Below are 18806 nucleotides of genomic sequence, written 5' to 3'. Positions count from 1 at the left end.
CCCCTCACTGATTTACCTGTAATTTCTGCAGTCATTAACTTCAACAAACCATTCTGCCTCTGAGATCTTGCAATCTTTTTTTCAAATCCACAGCTTGTCAATTCTTTGATTTGATTCCTTCCTTCTCTTTGGCTCCTTTCTGCCTCCCAATCCAGTCCCATGCTTGACTCCCTGCAGTGCCTTGGTGTTCTCTCTCTGAGTGTCCTTTCTGCAAATTTCACTTAAATTACACTTAAACTCTTATCAGCAATTTTGCTTAGCGTGTCTCCTTCTACATCCATTCTTGATCTATGTCTCTAGCATCTTCTCTTTAGGGATTTTCTCAGCGACTTAGGAACTAACTTAATAAAGCTGAGGTTTTTATCACTTTCCCCATGCTCTTTTTGCCATCAGCTTCCTGTAATGACAAAACATCCTTTGTGGGAAAGGTTATACTGAATCCATCACAAACTGGGTTGTGGTTGCTTTTTCTTATATCAAGTCCTCCTTATTCCACTTTGAAATGCTGTCTCCAAGACAATCCACCTGGAAAAAAATTATCATTATACTCAGTCTCTCTAATAAGTCTCATTATCAGTATTATCTGGTCCTTTCCTCAGATCTCCAAACATCTCCAAACATAGGCTGTAACTTTTGTGACAAGATCTGCGTAGGTCAGTTTTGTGTTGGCTGTTTGAAAATGGTCCTTCATCTGGTAAAGAAGTCCTTCAATAAATAAAATATTCTTTGTATCCAAGCTTTAAACTTTTTCAAGAAACCCAGAAACTATCTGCAGGGAGAGAGATATGAGTAAATCATGACTAAATGTTGCAGAGCTCAGTATGCTGAAGGCAGCTGGGCAAAGTGCCCGTGCCTGTCCCAGGGAACAGTCTGCAGCCTGGAGCATGCAAAGCTCCCTCTGAGATCAGTCAAAGTTCAAAGGCAGAATAGAAACCAAAGGATTTTCAGTTTAAGACCCTGACTGACACCAGAGAGTATTCCCTCATTCTCCCATTGATTTCATTCATTTACCTTCATACCCATATACTGTAATGCATCAAGATGAATGCACCAGGTGGTGTACCCAGGATCTCTTGGATGTGAAGCACAGGATATGGTGCCAATTGTCAAGTCTTTGACATGTCTCTGAGATTCTTTTTAATTGCTGCCATCAGGCCAGTTTTTGGACAGGTCTTTTGTATCCTTTAGCATTCACCAGCTCTAATCTGTTGGCTATTTGCAACAGTGTCCTGCTCACTTCAGCTTCCAGAACCACTTGCTGCTGCTCATTGTTCTGCAGCAATTCTTCCACAGGTGCACATTGAATTGAGTTTCCTGTGTCCTTTTCAGAGCTCTTCTCTGTGAGCAGGATTTGGCATATGCTACCCTCATTGACAAATGCTCACAGCCCTACCCTAATACCATGGGAGGACTTCCCTGCAATTATCTGGTTGCCAAGGAATGTGGGTATGGTACTAAAGAAGCTGTAAAGGATACCATAGGGCAGACGAGGATGCCTGCTTCTTGTGATGCTCTTGTATCCTGTTTTCAAGCACCCAAGTGCCCTGGAGGAGAAGAGTGTAACTCCACTTGAAAACAAAAGGATTAAGAACTAAGGCAAAAGCAAATGTGTGGGGTCTTATAGGAAGATGGAGAGATCAAAAAAAATGCAAAGATGGAAAAGGATGCAGAAATATGTGATAAAAAAAGAATGGTGATGGGGACAGATATGAAAATTGGAGAGATAAAGTTCATAATCTGGGAATGGGAGAAGGATGGGTCAATTGAAATAATTTCCTTCCAAGACAAACACTTCAAATGTCTAAGCCTCTGCTGTGTAGCCTGTATCCTAGCTGCCTCTTTTGGCTGGTCCACTCAGCAATAACATAATGTTTTGGCTAAAAATTACTTCATATCTTTAGGGCTGGTAATCTCAGGTAGATGAGAACAGCTGTTCTGGGTTCAGACTGAAGGTCCATCTCACCCATTATCCACTCTTTGACATTTATGGAAACTTTCCTTATATTTTATCACCCTTGTTACCATCTTCTCAACATTTCCTAATTCTGTGGGGTGCTTTCAGACATAAGAGAGCATTAATTGTACATTTGTTGTTTTCTCTATTTCCCCTTTTTTAACTTTCTGGGTTTTTTCCATTTTTAATGCTTTTTAAATATATTTTATTTGCTGTTTTTACCCCTAGTGAGCAGTGAGTGGATATTTTCGTGGAACTTGTGAGCATTAGGCTAAGACCTTTATTCCAAGTGGAAGTGACCAGTAAAAAGTCCACTGTTCTATATGGGGAAGGATTTATTTGTAGAGAATTGTTTCTTTCCATATCTGTAACTCTTTTCTTGTGAGCTCTAGTGAATGGATATTAAAATGGCAATCAAGATTAAATGCAGGTGAAATTCATTATTTCATTATTTGTAATTTTAAGAGAATTTCATATATGCAGTCTTAATGTCTTTTACCTTGTTTTAATTAAATAAGGGGTTCATAAAGTCAGGAACCAGATCTATCCTTATTGCATGTTCATTTTGACACAAATACTATTGTGTATTTTATGTGATATTTTCTTGTAGGGATCTGCCTGACTCACCTCTGATCACAGCAACAGGAATGCTGATGCTTTAATTAATTAACACTAATTGTTTCTCTTTTTCTTTTGAGGGGCAAATGTTCATGCAACTGACCCAAGCCGTGGATTGACTTCATGGGAATGGGCTTGTTTCACAGGAAGATCAGAGTCTGCCTTCATCATGCAGAAGCTGATGGACAGGCCATGCCCAGAACAGTTTTCTGATCAATATAAACCAGAATGGCCAAAAATGAAGGAACTTCTTGCCAAGGCTGCAGAGCCAAAAAGCTGTTTGCAGAAAATTTCTGAGTGCGTAAGGGCAGCTGTCTCGTTCCAGTCTTTCTATGGCCCAGAAGAGGATGGGGTCCTCGACCACATGGTGAAGGTGACAACAAGCTTAGGAAGTCCCTTCATTGCTCTGGGGTGCCGGACTGTGTGCCCAGGCAGCCCACCTTGTGTGGGGAAACGCAGACTGGCAGTGCAGGAAATCCTTAGGAAGCAGAGAGCAGAGGAGATCCGATCTCAGGACAAAGATCTTGTTAGCAGCTACGAGAAGCTCTTTCAGAACTCCAAAGTCACAGTGGTCCCCAAGAAGAAGGAGCGTCGAGCCAGCTTGCAGCCCATCAGAATTGCCATGTCCCAGGTGACCACAGTGGCCACGAGGAAGGCAAGCCTCCTGCCGCTCCACCTGCTCCGGAGGAGCAGCGTCCGGCCGGGATTTGTCATCCCCAAAGTCCGTGTCAGCAAGGCTCCCCCACCCACCTTCCAGCCGGAAAAGGCGAGGAGGAGGAGCAGTGCAAAGGAGGACCCCTATCTGCAGATTCCCAAATGGAGATACAAGGAGCTAAAAGAGGAGCGGAGGAAGGCAGAGGAACTGGAGAAGAATAGAGCATCAGAGACTCAAAAGCCCAGGCCGGTGTCTCCTGCCCAGAGCAGGACCTGATTTGAAGGTAGTTGCTGAGAAGGTTCTTGAGCTGCTAGTCTTGTTATCCTAGCAAGATAACACACTGAATGCCTTTGTGCATGTCCACTGCTCATGGAGCTGAGTGATGGCCTTCAAGGAGCAGAAATACAGCAGAAATACAGCAAGGGCTATGCCACAGCAAATCTGATGGTGAGCAGGAAGGTCTTTGAGCTGGAAGACTTACTAGTTTACTGGTCTGCTGTTGACAGGACGTTCTAAGTGGTGCAGTCCTCTTGCGAATTCCTGTTTTACCAGCTCCTGGTGAATGACTGTGAAACAGCTTGAAAAACGTGCTTGAAAGGATTGTATTTTGTGTTTGTTCATTTTGTAATGGACAAATTAAGGAGCTGTGTTTTTGAAACTAGACATTCCTCCCTCTTCTTCCTTAGGTAGACATATTGCAAAGGTTTATAGTAAAAATTAAAAGTTTAGAATTTACCACAGTATTGGTTGGCAGTGAAAATCCAGGTCTACAGTTGTTTTGGAGACTCTAAGCACTTTATTTCTATTCCAGTAAACAAATTTCAAGTACACGTCTATACAGTCTGTATGGATGCAGTTCTTAATGCTATTCTTTGCTCTGTTGAACCTAAAAAGGGCTTAATATGAAATATCTGTGCAGTTAAAGTATTCATGTCTTCTGCAAGTATAAATCAGGTGCAGGGACTGATTTCTTTGAAGAAATATAGAAGATGAGACAATTTTTGATTGCCACCATCACCTAAGATTTGCCTCCCTGAATAGATCTCCCTTTATCCATTATCTGTTGTTTCCTTTTTAGTCTCAGGGAATATTTTGTCATTGCTTTTAACTGTGAAATAAGGGAGATGATGAAGCACAGTGGATATTTTTTTAGGTTGATATTTAAGTTTCTTTTTAAAAAACTCACCAAGTTTATTGTCAGCCTTTACAGAATATAGCCAGGATAAGAATATTATGCAGCTTTCGGAGGTTCAAGCAACTTTCCCAGTTGTGAAGTGCAGCTACATGCTGTGAATACCCAGTCAAGAGGTGCAGTACCAGGCAGCTCAGCCACTGACGTGGCCAGATGTCACTCTGTAAACTTTGGTACCACACCTCTGGGTGCCCGAAGAGGGCAGTACCTCGCCCCCTGTCTCTACACTGGGAGAAAACCTTCCCTAGTATGGAAATGCATCTCCAAGTGGCTGTTCCCGTGGTTTGCTGCAGGCTTTTGTGCTCCACATTAAGGGTTCCTCTGGTTGTGCCACCAGTCAGCCTGAACAGCAAGCCAAGCCCTGGCAAATTCTGGTAAGGGCTGTAAACCTGCTTCTTGCTGGAAAAAGACCACACTCATAGAAGTAGAGGTCCAATGCAAACAGCATTGAGCACATGCTCAGGGTAAGGTTTTGCTCAGGCTTTGTACACATTTGAACTGAAATGTGCTGAAGTGTGTCCTCCTGAAGTTGTTGCTGTACTGGAGCCCAAAGCTCCAGCAGCTGCTGCTGCTGTCACCAGTTTATCCCCTCAATTAAAGAGAGGGAAAACTTTTCCATCCTTTAATCCCACAGCACAAATGCTGGCCACAGTCTCACTGAATCTGTAATGAAACTGTGCATGTCATGGGAGAAATAAATTCAGTTGATTGAAAACTAGAGCCCAGATCAGCACTGCCATTTCCTGTCTGTGGGGTCTGACAGAGGTTAGGACAGATGTGGGAAACAAGGATTTTTCTACACAGTCTGTTTTTTGTACTTCTGTGCTGGCCAGGCTGCAGTGCCAGGTAGCCTCCTAGGTCAGAGCTGGAGGAATATGCACCTGCCAATACACCTGCCTAGTCCTGGGAATATGAATAGTGTTTTAATCTGCAAGTCCAGCAGTGCTGTGCAATTCATTGGCACCAATTTTGTAATGGCTTTGGGGTGACCAGAATACAAGCTGAACTCATTTCTTTGGAAAGCAGGAAGACATCTTTTGGCTGGCTGTGGCAAAGGTATCAGGACAGATTTCAAACTGGTACACTGGATTGAATGGTTTAACTGTTAATTTTTAATACTGCCAACCCAGGGTTTTGAAGATATAGCGCTCAGATTCGGTTCTGAAAAGCAACCTGTGCTACAGCTGAGCACTTGAATTTGCACTTTCAGTACCACCTGCAAGAGACTGACCATTTACAGGTGCTCTCAGGGATTAATGTATAGTATGTTAGAATTAGGGGCTGGAAATCAAGCCTATTTTCTAATCCTTTGTACTTCACTGTGTCTATGTGCATAAATGTGGTATTTCCATTAAAAGAGGCACAAGATGTTAAACTTATTTGGCAGCCTCATTCTTCAAAGGGGTTTGGGGATGCTGCCTTTCACTTTCCAGTGGATCTAAAAGCCCATTCACTTTCACCAAAGGACTCACCAGCATCACCTGGAAGCAGTTTGGTTTCCCTGGAAAAGAGTTATTGTGGGTTAACTTTAACTCCTTGTGAATTTTTCTCTTGGAGTTAAGAAAAACTGTTACTTTTGGTTCCCGTCAGGTTTTCACTGGTCATCTTGCTGGAGAGAGAAGTCATTGCTTTGCTGGTCTGTGTCCATGTTGCTCTGCAGCAAGCAGGTGGTCTCCCAGTATCCCTGCTGAGAATGTGACTCCACTTGGGGCATCTGTGTAAAGCTTTGCACTTGCCAATTTTGCCTGTGCGGGCCACAGGTTTCTGTGTCCTCACTGCCTTCCTCCCCTGCTGCCTTACTGCTCTCCAGCTATCTTCCCCTCTTCCCCATTGTCCTCACCCCAAAGGCTGCACCCCTCACTTGCTTCAGTCTTACCTGTCTGCAGGTTGGAGTGTGCAAAGCTCCCACAAAACAATTCCTGAAACCTGTGGCAAATGGACCACAGTGGAGGAGGGGGAGGAGGAGGAGGAGGAGAAGGCACACCTGGCTTGCTTTCAGCCATCTGTCCCCTTGAGCTGCTGCTGCTGCCAAGGAGGATTTGAGTTCTGTTGGATTTCAGCACAGAGCGGCTTGATCTGTGTTTTGTTGTGGATTTTTTCCCCCCAAGAGATCCATAACTATGAAATGCCAGGCAATATGCCTGCACTTCAGGTTGCTCCTGGTCACTCAAGCAGCACAGTTTGCCTCCTAAAAAAGAGCAAGCAAACCCTTAGCAGCACCTCCTGGCAGCTGGAGCCCCTGTGGGAAGGCAAAGGTGCTGCTGCAGAAAGATACTCCTCAGAGGGAAAAGGGACATTAATTCCCAGGGCAGAGGGAGGTTTTCTACCTAACTTCAATGCCAAGCTGTAGTGTGGCACATTAGTGGGAAGAATGTCCAGGACTGCTGTAACTGGAGTGGGGGCTGTGTCTGCCATCACAGCCACTCCTTGTCTTGGTACCCTGGGAACATCTCACCATGGTGCTCACAGGAAGCTTCCAGCCCCATGGGCCAACCTGGTTCTGCAGTAGCTGTACTAACAGGGATTTAATGACAATGAGAGTGGAAGATGAAAGTCCAACTGCTTCCCAACATTCTCTAAAATTATGTTGTGCTCTCATCTCTGGTGAGGAAGAGCTTCAACATGCGGGTTCCCAGTAGCCTTGCTGCTGGAAGGCGCCAACTTCCCCATCACTCAATACCAGTCACTGTGCTGGGCATCATCCAAGTAAGGATAAAAACCAAAAAGTATTCATAGATACCTCCAAAAGTATCACAGGCTGTCATAGTATTAGAAAAGAAGCCTGGAAAATGAGAAGGACCAATTCATCTTGTTCTGGAAAGCAGGAATTTCCTTTTGCTTGGTGAACTCCTATGTACAGCTAAATATAGCATTTATGGAAAAACTTCATGAACTCTGGACCCTTTTTGCTTTGGCTGTGGAGATGCTGACCACTGGGAAGTATAAATGATATCAGCCAAATCCATGCAGAGACTGAGGTGTGCTTTATAATGCCAAATAAGGATATCCCAGACTGGGCAAACTGGATTCCAAATCACTTCCCCACCTATATAAACATCTATATCATTAAGTTATTTCAATTATACATGGTATTACACTTAACCATACCTACAAAACTACCTACAGGTAACACAGGCACACATAAATATCATTCATATATAAAGTAATAATGAGAGGCATATATAAAACATATCTATACATATATAATTCAAATTTTTAAACATTTATTAACACATATACATATAAAAAGCCTCTTACCTCCTAGTGATAATGTGGAGCACTTATATATGTTAATGATGACCTTCTCTCAAAAAGTCAGTATTAAATAATTGTTCTATAAGAGGAACAAATCATTTGGGGTATATTATGAAGGCTACAAAGGCAAAACAGACCAGCTGCCTTTTCACTGAACACTATGGAGCACTTGCATGAGAAGAGGCTGGGGATTATGGAAAAATTGTACTTCATTGGTTAATTAAAGTTATTATGCACATTAATTTTGCCTAGTCAGGTTTAAATTTGCCACTTCTCTTGACATATTTGAATTTACAATGGTTGTAGTATGCTTTTATATCTATAAAACTGTACACAGGTTTGTGGATAATTAGTGAGCCAAATGCTCCTGTTTCAGTTGTCTCTCAGGGAAAGAGAAGAAGTTGGGAAAATGGGTTCAGGTTCATTTTTCCCTTCCTGTTGTAGCAGCTTCCCACACGAATGAGAGCTTGCTACTTTGCCCAAGCCTTTCCTCCCAAACAGTCAGAAAACGAACAGAAACCCTCCAGAGGCAGATGTGCAAAATCCATACTCACAGGTGCCATCTTGGATGCATTCAGTGATTTCTCACAAAGCACTGATGGAGCAGTGAGCTCCTGTAAATGTGGATCAGAAAAGGGGCACAGGAACTGCTGGAACATCTCTGCATGTGTGCACCTGCATGTGTGTACCAGCTCAGAGAGGTGTTAACCACCAAAGGTGCTTCCTGAACTTCTGTGCACAGCTTTCTGCTGACAAAGGTGATAAAATATTTACTTTCACAGCAGATGCAGCAGCAGGGAATTAAGGTTTCCTTGTGTTTGCTGCACTATACTGAAGCCAGCTTTTTGCAGAAGCTGGTAGTGTGGGGGTGTTCTGAATTTTTGTATGAGAGTGTTAATGGGACACAAATCAATAAGTAAACGGGAAATTTAAGTAATAGCCCCACTAAAAGTTCTGTTCCAAACCAAAGTGAAGTAGTGTTTGAAAAGAATATACAAATATAGTTGTACTGAGAGCAGACACACTCTATTATCAGCTTGGCTGCTTTCACAGGGAAGTGTAGTGGAACAGTCGTCACACAGCATTTACCCAAGTTCTGTGCAAGGGAAATGTGGTCTTTGACCACCTGGTATCCTTTTCAAAAAGCTGCAGTTGTAGCCTCCTGGAGTGTATTCATATGAGTGAAATAAAATTTTTGTTTAGTGAGCAATAGAATCAATCAGACCAGCCATATTAAACTAATTTTTCTTTGTTTTGGTCTCAAAAAATTGTTTAGCAAACAGAAATTCTACTCACATGTTCATAAAAATATACTTTGTGGGTGTTTTACATGATCAGCTTCTCACCTGTGGCTTTTGAAAAATGTAGGGTTTATTTCACATCATTGACTGCATTATCCTTTTTTTTTTATTATTTTCACGGGCACAATGAGCAGCATTTGCCTGTGGTTTTTCAGGTCTTCTGCAAGAGCCTTTTTAGGCTTCTGAAGAGTTTACAACCCTCATGAGAATCTGCATGACTGACTAGGATACTGTGCTCAGAAAAAGCCAAGGCAAAAGTGCTATATGTCAGCTGTCCAAAAAAGGAATAGCCAGGTACCACAGCGAGGTCTGGTCTGTAAAAAAAACACAAAAAAAAACCCCAATTGAGCCATTCTAGCTGAAAAGCTGAGCTGAACTATTGTGCACAAACTCTCTTGGGTTGGTTTTAATCAGGCTGATATTCACTTGACTTAACCAATCAGAAGCAGTTTGTAGTTAAGAGATATAAATCATTCATCCTGAAATCGGTTTCTGTGCAGAGAGTTGTGGCAGCTTAAGTGTGTTGTTTCCAGCCAAGAGGGCTGCCCTGCCACATCCTTGAGCTGGGAGAAGGCTGTGACCTGGGCTCTCTGCCGACCCAAGCTGGTTTCTTGCAACTTCCATTTTTCCAAGCAGGTACTTGTCGCCCTTTTACTCATCATTGATGAGCTCTCTCACACACAGCAGCCAATGGCATCTCCTGGAGATGCTCAGTGCCTCTTGCACACCTTTGGCTAATTACCAGTGTCACTTTCATTAACATGGCTCACAGCTGCCAGGGATCCTTCCCTTCACACCATCCCCAGCAGTACGTTGCAGCTTTGCTTTGTCATTTGGATTTGGGAAAATCTAAACCCCCACATGCAGCGCTGGGTAAAAGCTGCATTGTCACCATCCTCCACAGAGAACTATTCTCTTTCCATCAAGTAAAACACTGGCTTAATCTTTAATTCAACAATTTGAGGATCACAGCCCCTGCTCAGGAACAAAGTGAGCCTGACAACAGTCAGAGGCAGAAGATGAAATATTAATCCATGCTTTTGTGACATTCAGGCTGGATTACAATAATTCCCTGTCTGCAGGTCTCCCAAGGCCGCCTCCTACAAAACACAGTTTGTACAGAAGCCAGCAGTGGGATTTAACCACTGCAGACAAACAGCCCACCTCCCAGACTCCAGACCTGGGGTTTGTCTGGAGAACTTTCTTCCTTCTTTATCTCCAGGTATGCTCTTCAATTGCCACATGCAGATCACATTCACAACCATAGCTATTTTTAATCACTAAAAAAAACCCAGCTTCAGGATGTCAAATTAAAAAAAAAGGCATAAAAGCTATAAATACGATAGGAAGATTCTACAAATATGATTGACTATGACTATGGCTCTTTCTCTCCTAAGCCCATCATCCCAGGGCACAGAACATATGTTACATGGGTCACTCTTCTTTTAGGGCATTGAATGGCATTTCCTCGGGGCAAGAATTAGTCAAATTGAAAAAGCAACAAAATGAGGCCATAGTGAAGAGTTGAGTGCTGTACACCAGTCAGCTCAGATCCGACCAAAGTAAAGAGAATGTGAGGTTGAATGAGAGAAAGAAATCCACTACCACAAAGGGATATAGCTGAAGAAAACACTGAGGGAAGAAAACAGGTTAAAGCCAAGCTTGCCATCTGGTATTTCCATAAGATCAAAGATGCAGCTGTTACTGTGTTGGCATGTGTTGGATCAAGTGCAGGGCTTGTTCCAGTCAGACTTGCCTATTTCCTGTGTGCCTCAGTCTACCTTTCAATTGAAGAGAAATATTTTCCTCAATACCAAGTTAATTCATAAGGTCAACTCTTGGCTACCAGGTAGTGAGGGAAAAGGATGGTTGGGAAAATCCACAGGAACAAAACCATGTAATGAAAACAATGTCAGTCAAGCTAAGAGAGAACGTGTCATCTCTTGGCTTTGGAAAACCACACAAAATTCTCCAGAGATGGCAAAGGCAGCTGGGACAGCAGGGGCCAGAGTGGAGCCTGTGGCAATCCCAGTGGCAGTCTTCAGATGTCAGGTGATGGTGAGGCTGAACACATCCAGGACATGGATCATCTGCTGCTCATGGCTGGAGAGTGGCTGAGGCTCCACAGCTTCTGAAGACAAAGGAGGGCAAGAGTGCTCATGCATTCCCTACAGTACAAATATAAAACATTAAAGGTGCCCTCCCTCAAAACCCATTTAAAAAGTATACTTCTCTCTGATTAACAGGAAGCTTACAGTGCCCTTAGCCTGTTTTTCCCACCTTAGGTTTCCTTAGATAAATGAGTATTTGCTGTATAGGAAAGCTTAGCCTAAAATGCAAGACTAAGAAAGTTTTGCATCATATACCACTATCATGCCCTACTTTGCTGAAGAATTACAGCTTTTGAAGATTCCAGTAGGCTATTTAAGAGATTTATGAAGTTATGAAAGCAAAAGTCAGGTCTATGCAGTTTAAATGCCATAAAATCCCTGTGTTGCCATTTCCCATTAGCTGGGTTCTTCAGAAAGCCTTGCGCCAGCTGAGAAGGCACATCCAAGAATGACACTTAGGGGGAATTTAAATGAACCCAGAGCAGGGAAAAAGAGGAGGGAGAGGTGGTAGCAGCAACCAGCAGCAGCAGCAGTAAGTCTAACAAAGCCAAGATCTAATTTAACAGTGATCATCCCCATCCAGTTATTTGAAAATCACATTAATGTATGGACATGAATCTTCCTATAGAATTGTGGGTTTACACTCAGCTAAAACAGCCTTTGGACTCCTAGACCCATGGAAGAGTGAAGAAATCTTTGTGGCCCGAAGGTCTCTCCCTCAAGCCAGAGAAGGCAACACATTTTCATAGTAGTGTCAATAAAACCATAGTGGTGGGAAAGAGTTGAAGTGGGAGTTCTTGAGTACCATGCTACACCCAGACCTCTGCAGGAAGGTCTGCACTGCAGAAAGGTCTACACTTGTGAAAAATTTTGAGAGCACTTATACCTTTCCTAGGATTCCTTGCAAAGCGTTTCTGCTCATTTCAATTTTATCCACATCTTTCATTTGAGAAAATATCTACTGAGTCGGGCAATGAATGCTGGGATGCTGGCAGGGCATGTAGCTATTTAAGGGCTTTTTCACATCTGTTTTCACAGGCAAACCCTATTAAATTGTAACAATAAACCACATGGATTTTACCGGTAAGAAATCAATTTCCATGAAAGATAACAAAAGCTTTCACTGAAATGGGTTAGAAATCCAAATCCCTTAAAATCCGAGCCTGTATTATAAGCACCATGCTGTAGGCACTGCAGTAAACACTGCTTATTGGGTGTTCAGGGTGTGGCTTTCTTAGGTTAAGCATTACCAGCAGATGCAGTCATATGTGATGGGGTAACCCCACACACTTTATGCCTGCTGTAAACTCCAAACATATGCAGTGGTCCAGAACGAAACACTCTTTTTGCCCTCTCTTCCAGCAGCTGCTCACCAGCACAACAAGCTCTCACAGACTCTCCTGGTGGCTGGATGCCTCTGGTCACAAGAAATACCTTATGGGCTGGGACTGCCTGAGGTGCCTGGCCCCCAAAGATCGTGCAAGGCTGAGAAATGGCCCTGGCACTGGCCCTCCACACTCCTATGTCAATAACACTTGGGAATAAACCTCAAAGACCCTCACCAAGGAAGGGTACAGGGGCCACACTCTGGTCTTCCATGCTGGCCGCTGGCTAAGAATAAAGGCTGTCCACTGCATCATCCAGAGAACTGACTGGGACAGAGCAACACCAGGAGACTCACCTCTAATAAAAAGGGATCTTGGGAACACTTAAAAATGCTTTCTAATACTTTATAACAACTTTTAGCCTTGTTGATGCTCCAAGGCATCAACATTTCCAAGGTGCATTTCTAAAAAGGCTCTAGCTTTCTCCTCTCAAAAATATCAAGGCTAAAACAACTCAGTTGCTGTAGCCTCACACCACTGATTTTCATTAATATCTTCCCCAAATTCTGTTCATCAGCTAAACCGTCCCTCAGTGAATCTACAGAACAGTCCCATCTGATGCTCAGCATCCACTGGCAGTTTTAGGGAGTGAAGATACAACTTCAGCTTGAGTCCTTGTCCTGGTTTGTCAAACCAAGACAGTCCTCTCCCCTGGATGCTCTCCCAGCCACTTCTTTTAGTCACCTCCCCAATAAATTCCCACCTCTAATCAGTCTAGTACACCACAAAACATTACCTGTGGCTACATCAAAGTTAATCTGTGGCTTTGCAAGGCACAGGCAGGAGCCGGGTCATGAAGTGTTGTCCTTGAGAGTGGCAGCAGTGGGGAGTCAGAGGCCAGCAGATGACAGAGGATGTGAGACACCACTGCCTCTCGCTGACTCCAGGCACACAGGAATTCAAAGTTCCACTTAAAGAAGCATTTCTGTTAAGTTTGCAGAATAAAAACAAATTCACCTCTCCTTTTACACTTGAAGAGCTTCTGCTGCACAGCTAATGAGAGGCAAAAAGTCTTCAGCTCTATGGTTATTAATGCCAGCAAATATGGCTGAAAAAATATACAGGACTCATATTCATCCCTGGTAGCTTGTATTACCTATTAGAACTATAGTGCTTTCAAAGTGATGCTCTCCATTTACATTGGCCCTAGCATTTTACCTTGAGTACAAATGCTCAGCTATCAAAATTGAGTGCTCAAAATGAATATGAAGGTGCCATCTTTACTCAGCCACCTTTCAGAACACTAGTACTGGGTCACTAATGCTGTTTAGAATTGTTTCACAGGGTAATTGGTACAGCCCTTCTTCCCTCAAGTGCTGTGCTTTAATCTTTTCACTCTATAATCTCTGCCACAGAAGTATTTGAATTTTCAGAACATAAACAAAAATAAAACAAGAGTGACGTTCTTGTTTGATTCTATTGAAAGCATTTCAATAGCACCTGCAAGCTGAGCTGATATCTTGCCAATTGTTTTGCAATCTTGCTTAATTAGAGGCAAAGTAACAAATAAGTAAAAGAGAAACTGCAGAGCAGTAACACTGGGACTGCTCTTGTAAATAAACGAAGGATATAATTTTTAAAATATACATTTATATATAATGTTTATATCACTCCTCAAAAAGGGGCTCTGGTTGGCTTATGCTTGTTTCTGCTGAAACAGACTGTACACTTGTTTACTAATAAATGAAAAATTAGGATCTTTCCCCCTTGATTATTAAAATCAGATATACTGAATTATACAACATGTATATATTTAGATGTACATGTACACCTGTGTGCTAAAACAGTGATTCACCCCCCTCCCCCTCCCCTTATATCTCATAACCTAATTTACTCTGAAGCATTTTGTTCAATTGTTTTCAAAAGAACTCATATTCTCACTCATATAATCTTTTCTTCTAACCTTGCTGTTCCAGAAAGGAGCACTGCACAGACCTGTGCTTCTTCTTCCAAGAAGCTCTGTTGAATTCCAGTTCCCTATTTTTGAAATCATGGAGCCTATACAATGATATAGGGTCATATTTTGCATGACAAATTTCATTTCATGCCCTGAAGCCAGAGCTTCATAACTTCACATTTGTGAGTCAGGAAAAAGCCCAGAAATCAATGTTTAAAAGGTGGCTTAGCAGTGACCAAGCTGCAGAACTGAAGATGGGACACAGCCCTGTAACACTGGCATCCCTCTGCAGAACTCCACAAACACAAGCTCAGTTGACAGGCTTATTTAAGGCTTCAGCCTTTCATTCCAAACACCTCCAGCTGTCACAACTGTCACATCAGCAGCAGGTTAATGTTTATTATGTTCTGAGTAATAAATCAGGCTCTAAAAGGAGAATTCTTGCATTTGCTATTCATTATCTCTTGTCCAGAGGGAAGGAATTAGGTAAGGAATTAGCTTCTGATGTAGGTCTTTTTTATTAGAAAATCAGATGTGACACTAGCTACCTGCAAAAAGGATGCTAAAGGTGTTCACCCAAAATGCATGTTCCAAAGAATCTGATCTCCCATTGCTTAATACCTCTGGAATGAATGAAATCTTACATCCTAGTCTTTAAAACTGACTGTTCTCTCATTGTAGGGACATACACTCACACACACACGGATATTACTTAGGTCTCAGTTCAACTAGAGTATGTCTTAGGTCTACATCCTATAGCCACATACATGCTGTCATTTGCAGTGAAGAGAGATAACATATATTTCTTTATGCTTACCCTTGCAGGTTAGAAGAACCAGAATTTATTATGATGTATTTGCATTTGCAGATTTCCCTCAGCCAAAGGCCTCTTCCATGCAAAAAGACTCAAGGACATGCAGATTTACAAATCAAAGAATTGTCCTCTCAGTATGTAATTAGGCATGGGAAATTGAGGTCACCAAGCAGCGTAAGAAATGGCCAGTGTACAGTTCTGAAACAGTATGACAGCTCTGCTGCTTTTCTCTTACCATCCTCTAACAACAGCTTTACCGAGCACAACTGAATCCACTTCTGTGCTGATCCATGTACTGTTCTACTTTTAATATTTAAGGCTTTACTTCTCAAATCACAGCTCCTGTTCACTGCTGATTTAAATATACCAGAAAGTAAAATCAAGTGTGCGACATTCCACTGGCATGTGCCCCAGTCTGGTGGTTTTCAAGAGACAAAGCCAGATGACCTTTATGTTCTTCAGAGATACCATTTGAAAAAATAAATATAGCTTAAGATGAGGTGTACATTTCATCTTAGAAATAAGACTTAGAAATAAGGCTTTTTTTTTTTTTTTTTTTTAATGCCAAGTGAAGTTTTGGGTTAAAAACATTAGGCGCACACGTAAGCATAAAACAAGGAAAAAGGTGATGCCTCTCTTCCTTCAGATGCAAACACTGCCACACATGGTGCAATTTTACTCCAAAAAGCATTGAATATGTGTTTTCAGTCACATCTGAAACATGACATTTGTCATTTCAGCTGCTACCAGCATATAGAAATAAGTTGCTAAATCTTGCTTTTCATTTTAGCTAACTCCACTGTTTCCTATTTTAAAAGCCACTTCTGGTTTAGAAATGAAGCCAAGTGGGTTCCATTGTGACCCTGAGATAACTCAGCTGGCCAGAGCATGGTGCTAGTAACACCAGGGTTGTGGGTCCAATCCCCCTAGGGGCCCATTCACTTAAGAATTGGACTCACTGGATCCTTATGAGTCCCTTCCAACTCAGAGCATTCTGTGATTTGTAAACTGTGATCTGACTACTGTGGTCTCCAGTTCACTTGCTCCTCTGTGTGTAACAAAGTGATGTCACTATCCAACATGGTACCAGATACCCACTGGCACCTGAGCAGCTACCACACATGGCTCCAAAGAACCCACTGTACACATCTGCATAACCTGCCCCTTGCTTCTCTGCCAGAAAGGAGGATAAAAACCATTATGCTGAACCAGCTTTAGTCAGGGCAATGTGAGACTACACGGAAGGTAACACAACACATTACCTTACTGACGCTGATGCGAGCTGCAGTGTCATCAGCAGCTAACCAATTTCATAATCCTTAAAATCACCATGGATTACTAATGCTTTTCTTTTTCTAAAGCTCTGAGTGACCTATAGAATGCCAGACAGTCACGTTTTCTAAAAATACCTCCAATGTAAGCTGGACAACAGAGATTATGTTACAGGGCTTCTTTCAAGGTCACTTGCAAGACCTACGCTTGCCATGGCTTTAGTATACTTAAATTCAGTTTTGTCATTGACAGCATTCTCTGTTTTGCAAAAAATTACATTCCCCAAAAGGGGTATCATATTCTTTTTCTCACCTCTGATGAGCATTCTGAAGGGAAGGAAAACAGTCATTGCAATAGAAATTGCTTATTTGTTCACACAGTGCTTTGTCAAATACAATACACTCCACCTCTCTTCTCAGGCCTCATATCTGAATGCTAGTGCTTCCATTTTATGATTCAAGAAATAGTATACACCAGGTGGAGCCTTTTCTCTGATGGGGGATGAAGAAAATCAATAAAGGCACATTCTTGAAGGAGACTCAAAAACACAGGAACAAGCAAAATACAAATCTCCATCTTCTTAAGAAACTACCTTTAGTAATTTTATATAACAGAATAATACACAGCACTTACCAAAGATTACAGCTACAATGCTGATTCATTTTACCCATCTGCTGAAGAAATCCCATGATTTACTGCTGTAGACTTGACTCAGTTTCTTCTTGAGCCAGCCAGTCACTATGATCTGCGTCCTTATATAGCAGATAATGTTAGCTGTAACCAGCTATATTTAAATGTCTTTACCTTGTGAGAGGTTTGTGGGCAAAGAATTTAAATTAAAACAGAGATTTGTCTTAATTCTTTACATAATTGCAGCCTCTGAACAGCAACATATCTCCCTGTTGGAAAGGAAATTTTACCTATACTGATATCCCCACATTTTCTAAAATGCAATTATTTGTATTAATCAAGCATCTTAAGGCATTAGCCTAGACTTTAATATAATTCTAAATTTAATATACCCAAATCTGAAGTGGACACAAGAAGTGTCTTATAAAGCCCACACCTCCCTCTCCCATGAAGATGGCGAGTATCCAGAATCAAGTTATTCTAAAGGGATAAAAACCTATGTCTGTTCATTCCCTTCACCTTTGTATAGAAAACTTCTTTGAGTATTTTCATTAAATAGCCAAAAGCATACAATGATCACATTACTGTGGAAAAAAGTACAAGACTTCTGTTTCAAGGCATTCAGTGACAAAAGAGTAGATCATACTGTTGATATAGAAGTAAATAATTCCTAATTACTAATAACATTTGCAATACTGCTGGTAACAAGGCCCTGAAATTTAGAGTTACAATGGACAATGCAATCAACAGCATGCCTGACATCGTGCACATATATTTTTCCAGAATTTTAATGAAAGAAGGTATCTTTTGAATAACGTAGCATGAAAAGGAGGCTGAGAGGAGACCCTATTGCTCTGTACAGACCCATCTGCCTGTAAGGAGGTTGTAGCAAGGTGGGGTTGGTCTCTTCTCCAAAGTCACATGGTGCTAACATAAGAGAAGCTTCAGTTGTGCCAGGGGAGGTTTATATTGGGTATGAGGAAAACTTTCTCCATCAAATTGGTTGTCAAGCTTTAGAATAGGCTGTCCAGGGAACTGGTTAAGTCATCACATCTGGAGGTATTTAAAGTATGTATGGATGTGGCTCTTGGGGACATGGTTTAGTGGTGGACTTGGCAGTACTGGGCTAATGCTTGGACTCAATGACTTGAAGGGTCTTTTCCAACCTAAACCGTTCTATCGTCATGTGAGTGCAGTGTCTAAGGACGTAATGCTTCAATAGTCCCAGGGCAGTAGCTATCACCTCTGCACTGTATCACACACATTTGCTGCATTATATACACAGTACACATGCACTGAACACGGGATGTCCAAACTATCAAAAAGGGCCCAGAAACACTGCGGCAATTTCTCCATATTCTTCAGCAAATTACTTATGTTACAGCATGCATTGTGTAAACTGCAGCTTTATGAAAAGCTTGCCACCTCTTCTGATTACAATACTTGCTTTTTCTGAAAGACTAGAACTTGCAAAGTAATGGAAAATGTTACATTTAGTTTTCTTTACCATCCTGGTTTATTACCAGGGTTAGATTCTCTAGCTTCACAGGGGCTAAGCAAGCATCTCCAATTTCATAGTGGAAAACAGCAACTCCCATTCTAGCTGGTAGCATCTACTTTTTATTTTGCATGAGACTGGACTATTCAAAACAGCTCATCCACTGTGTCATAAAACTTCATAATAAATTTCACTATCTATAAAATGTTGATTAGTCATGCAGC

General features: G+C 41.9%; 1 protein-coding gene across 1 annotated transcript in view; it reads left to right on the top strand.

Annotated features, from left to right (window-relative positions):
• The window catches only part of ANKRD33B (ankyrin repeat domain 33B), a 66862-nt gene extending 48058 nt beyond the window's left edge, over positions 1–18804 (top strand). Inside the window, exon 5 of the mRNA XM_021538417.4 lies at positions 2653–18804. Coding sequence (XP_021394092.4) covers positions 2653–3503 — 851 coding nt within the window. The 3' untranslated portion in view covers positions 3504–18804. The remainder of the gene's footprint in view (positions 1–2652) is intronic.
• The last annotated feature ends 2 nt before the right edge of the window (positions 18805–18806 follow it).

Source organism: Lonchura striata, chromosome 2, assembly GCF_050655825.1.
Source record: "Lonchura striata isolate lonStrDom1 chromosome 2, ASM5065582v1, whole genome shotgun sequence".
NCBI classification, from domain to species: domain Eukaryota; kingdom Metazoa; phylum Chordata; class Aves; order Passeriformes; family Estrildidae; genus Lonchura; species Lonchura striata.
The sequence above is the reverse complement of the archived record's forward strand: the minus strand, read 5'-3'. Positions and strand labels throughout refer to the sequence as shown.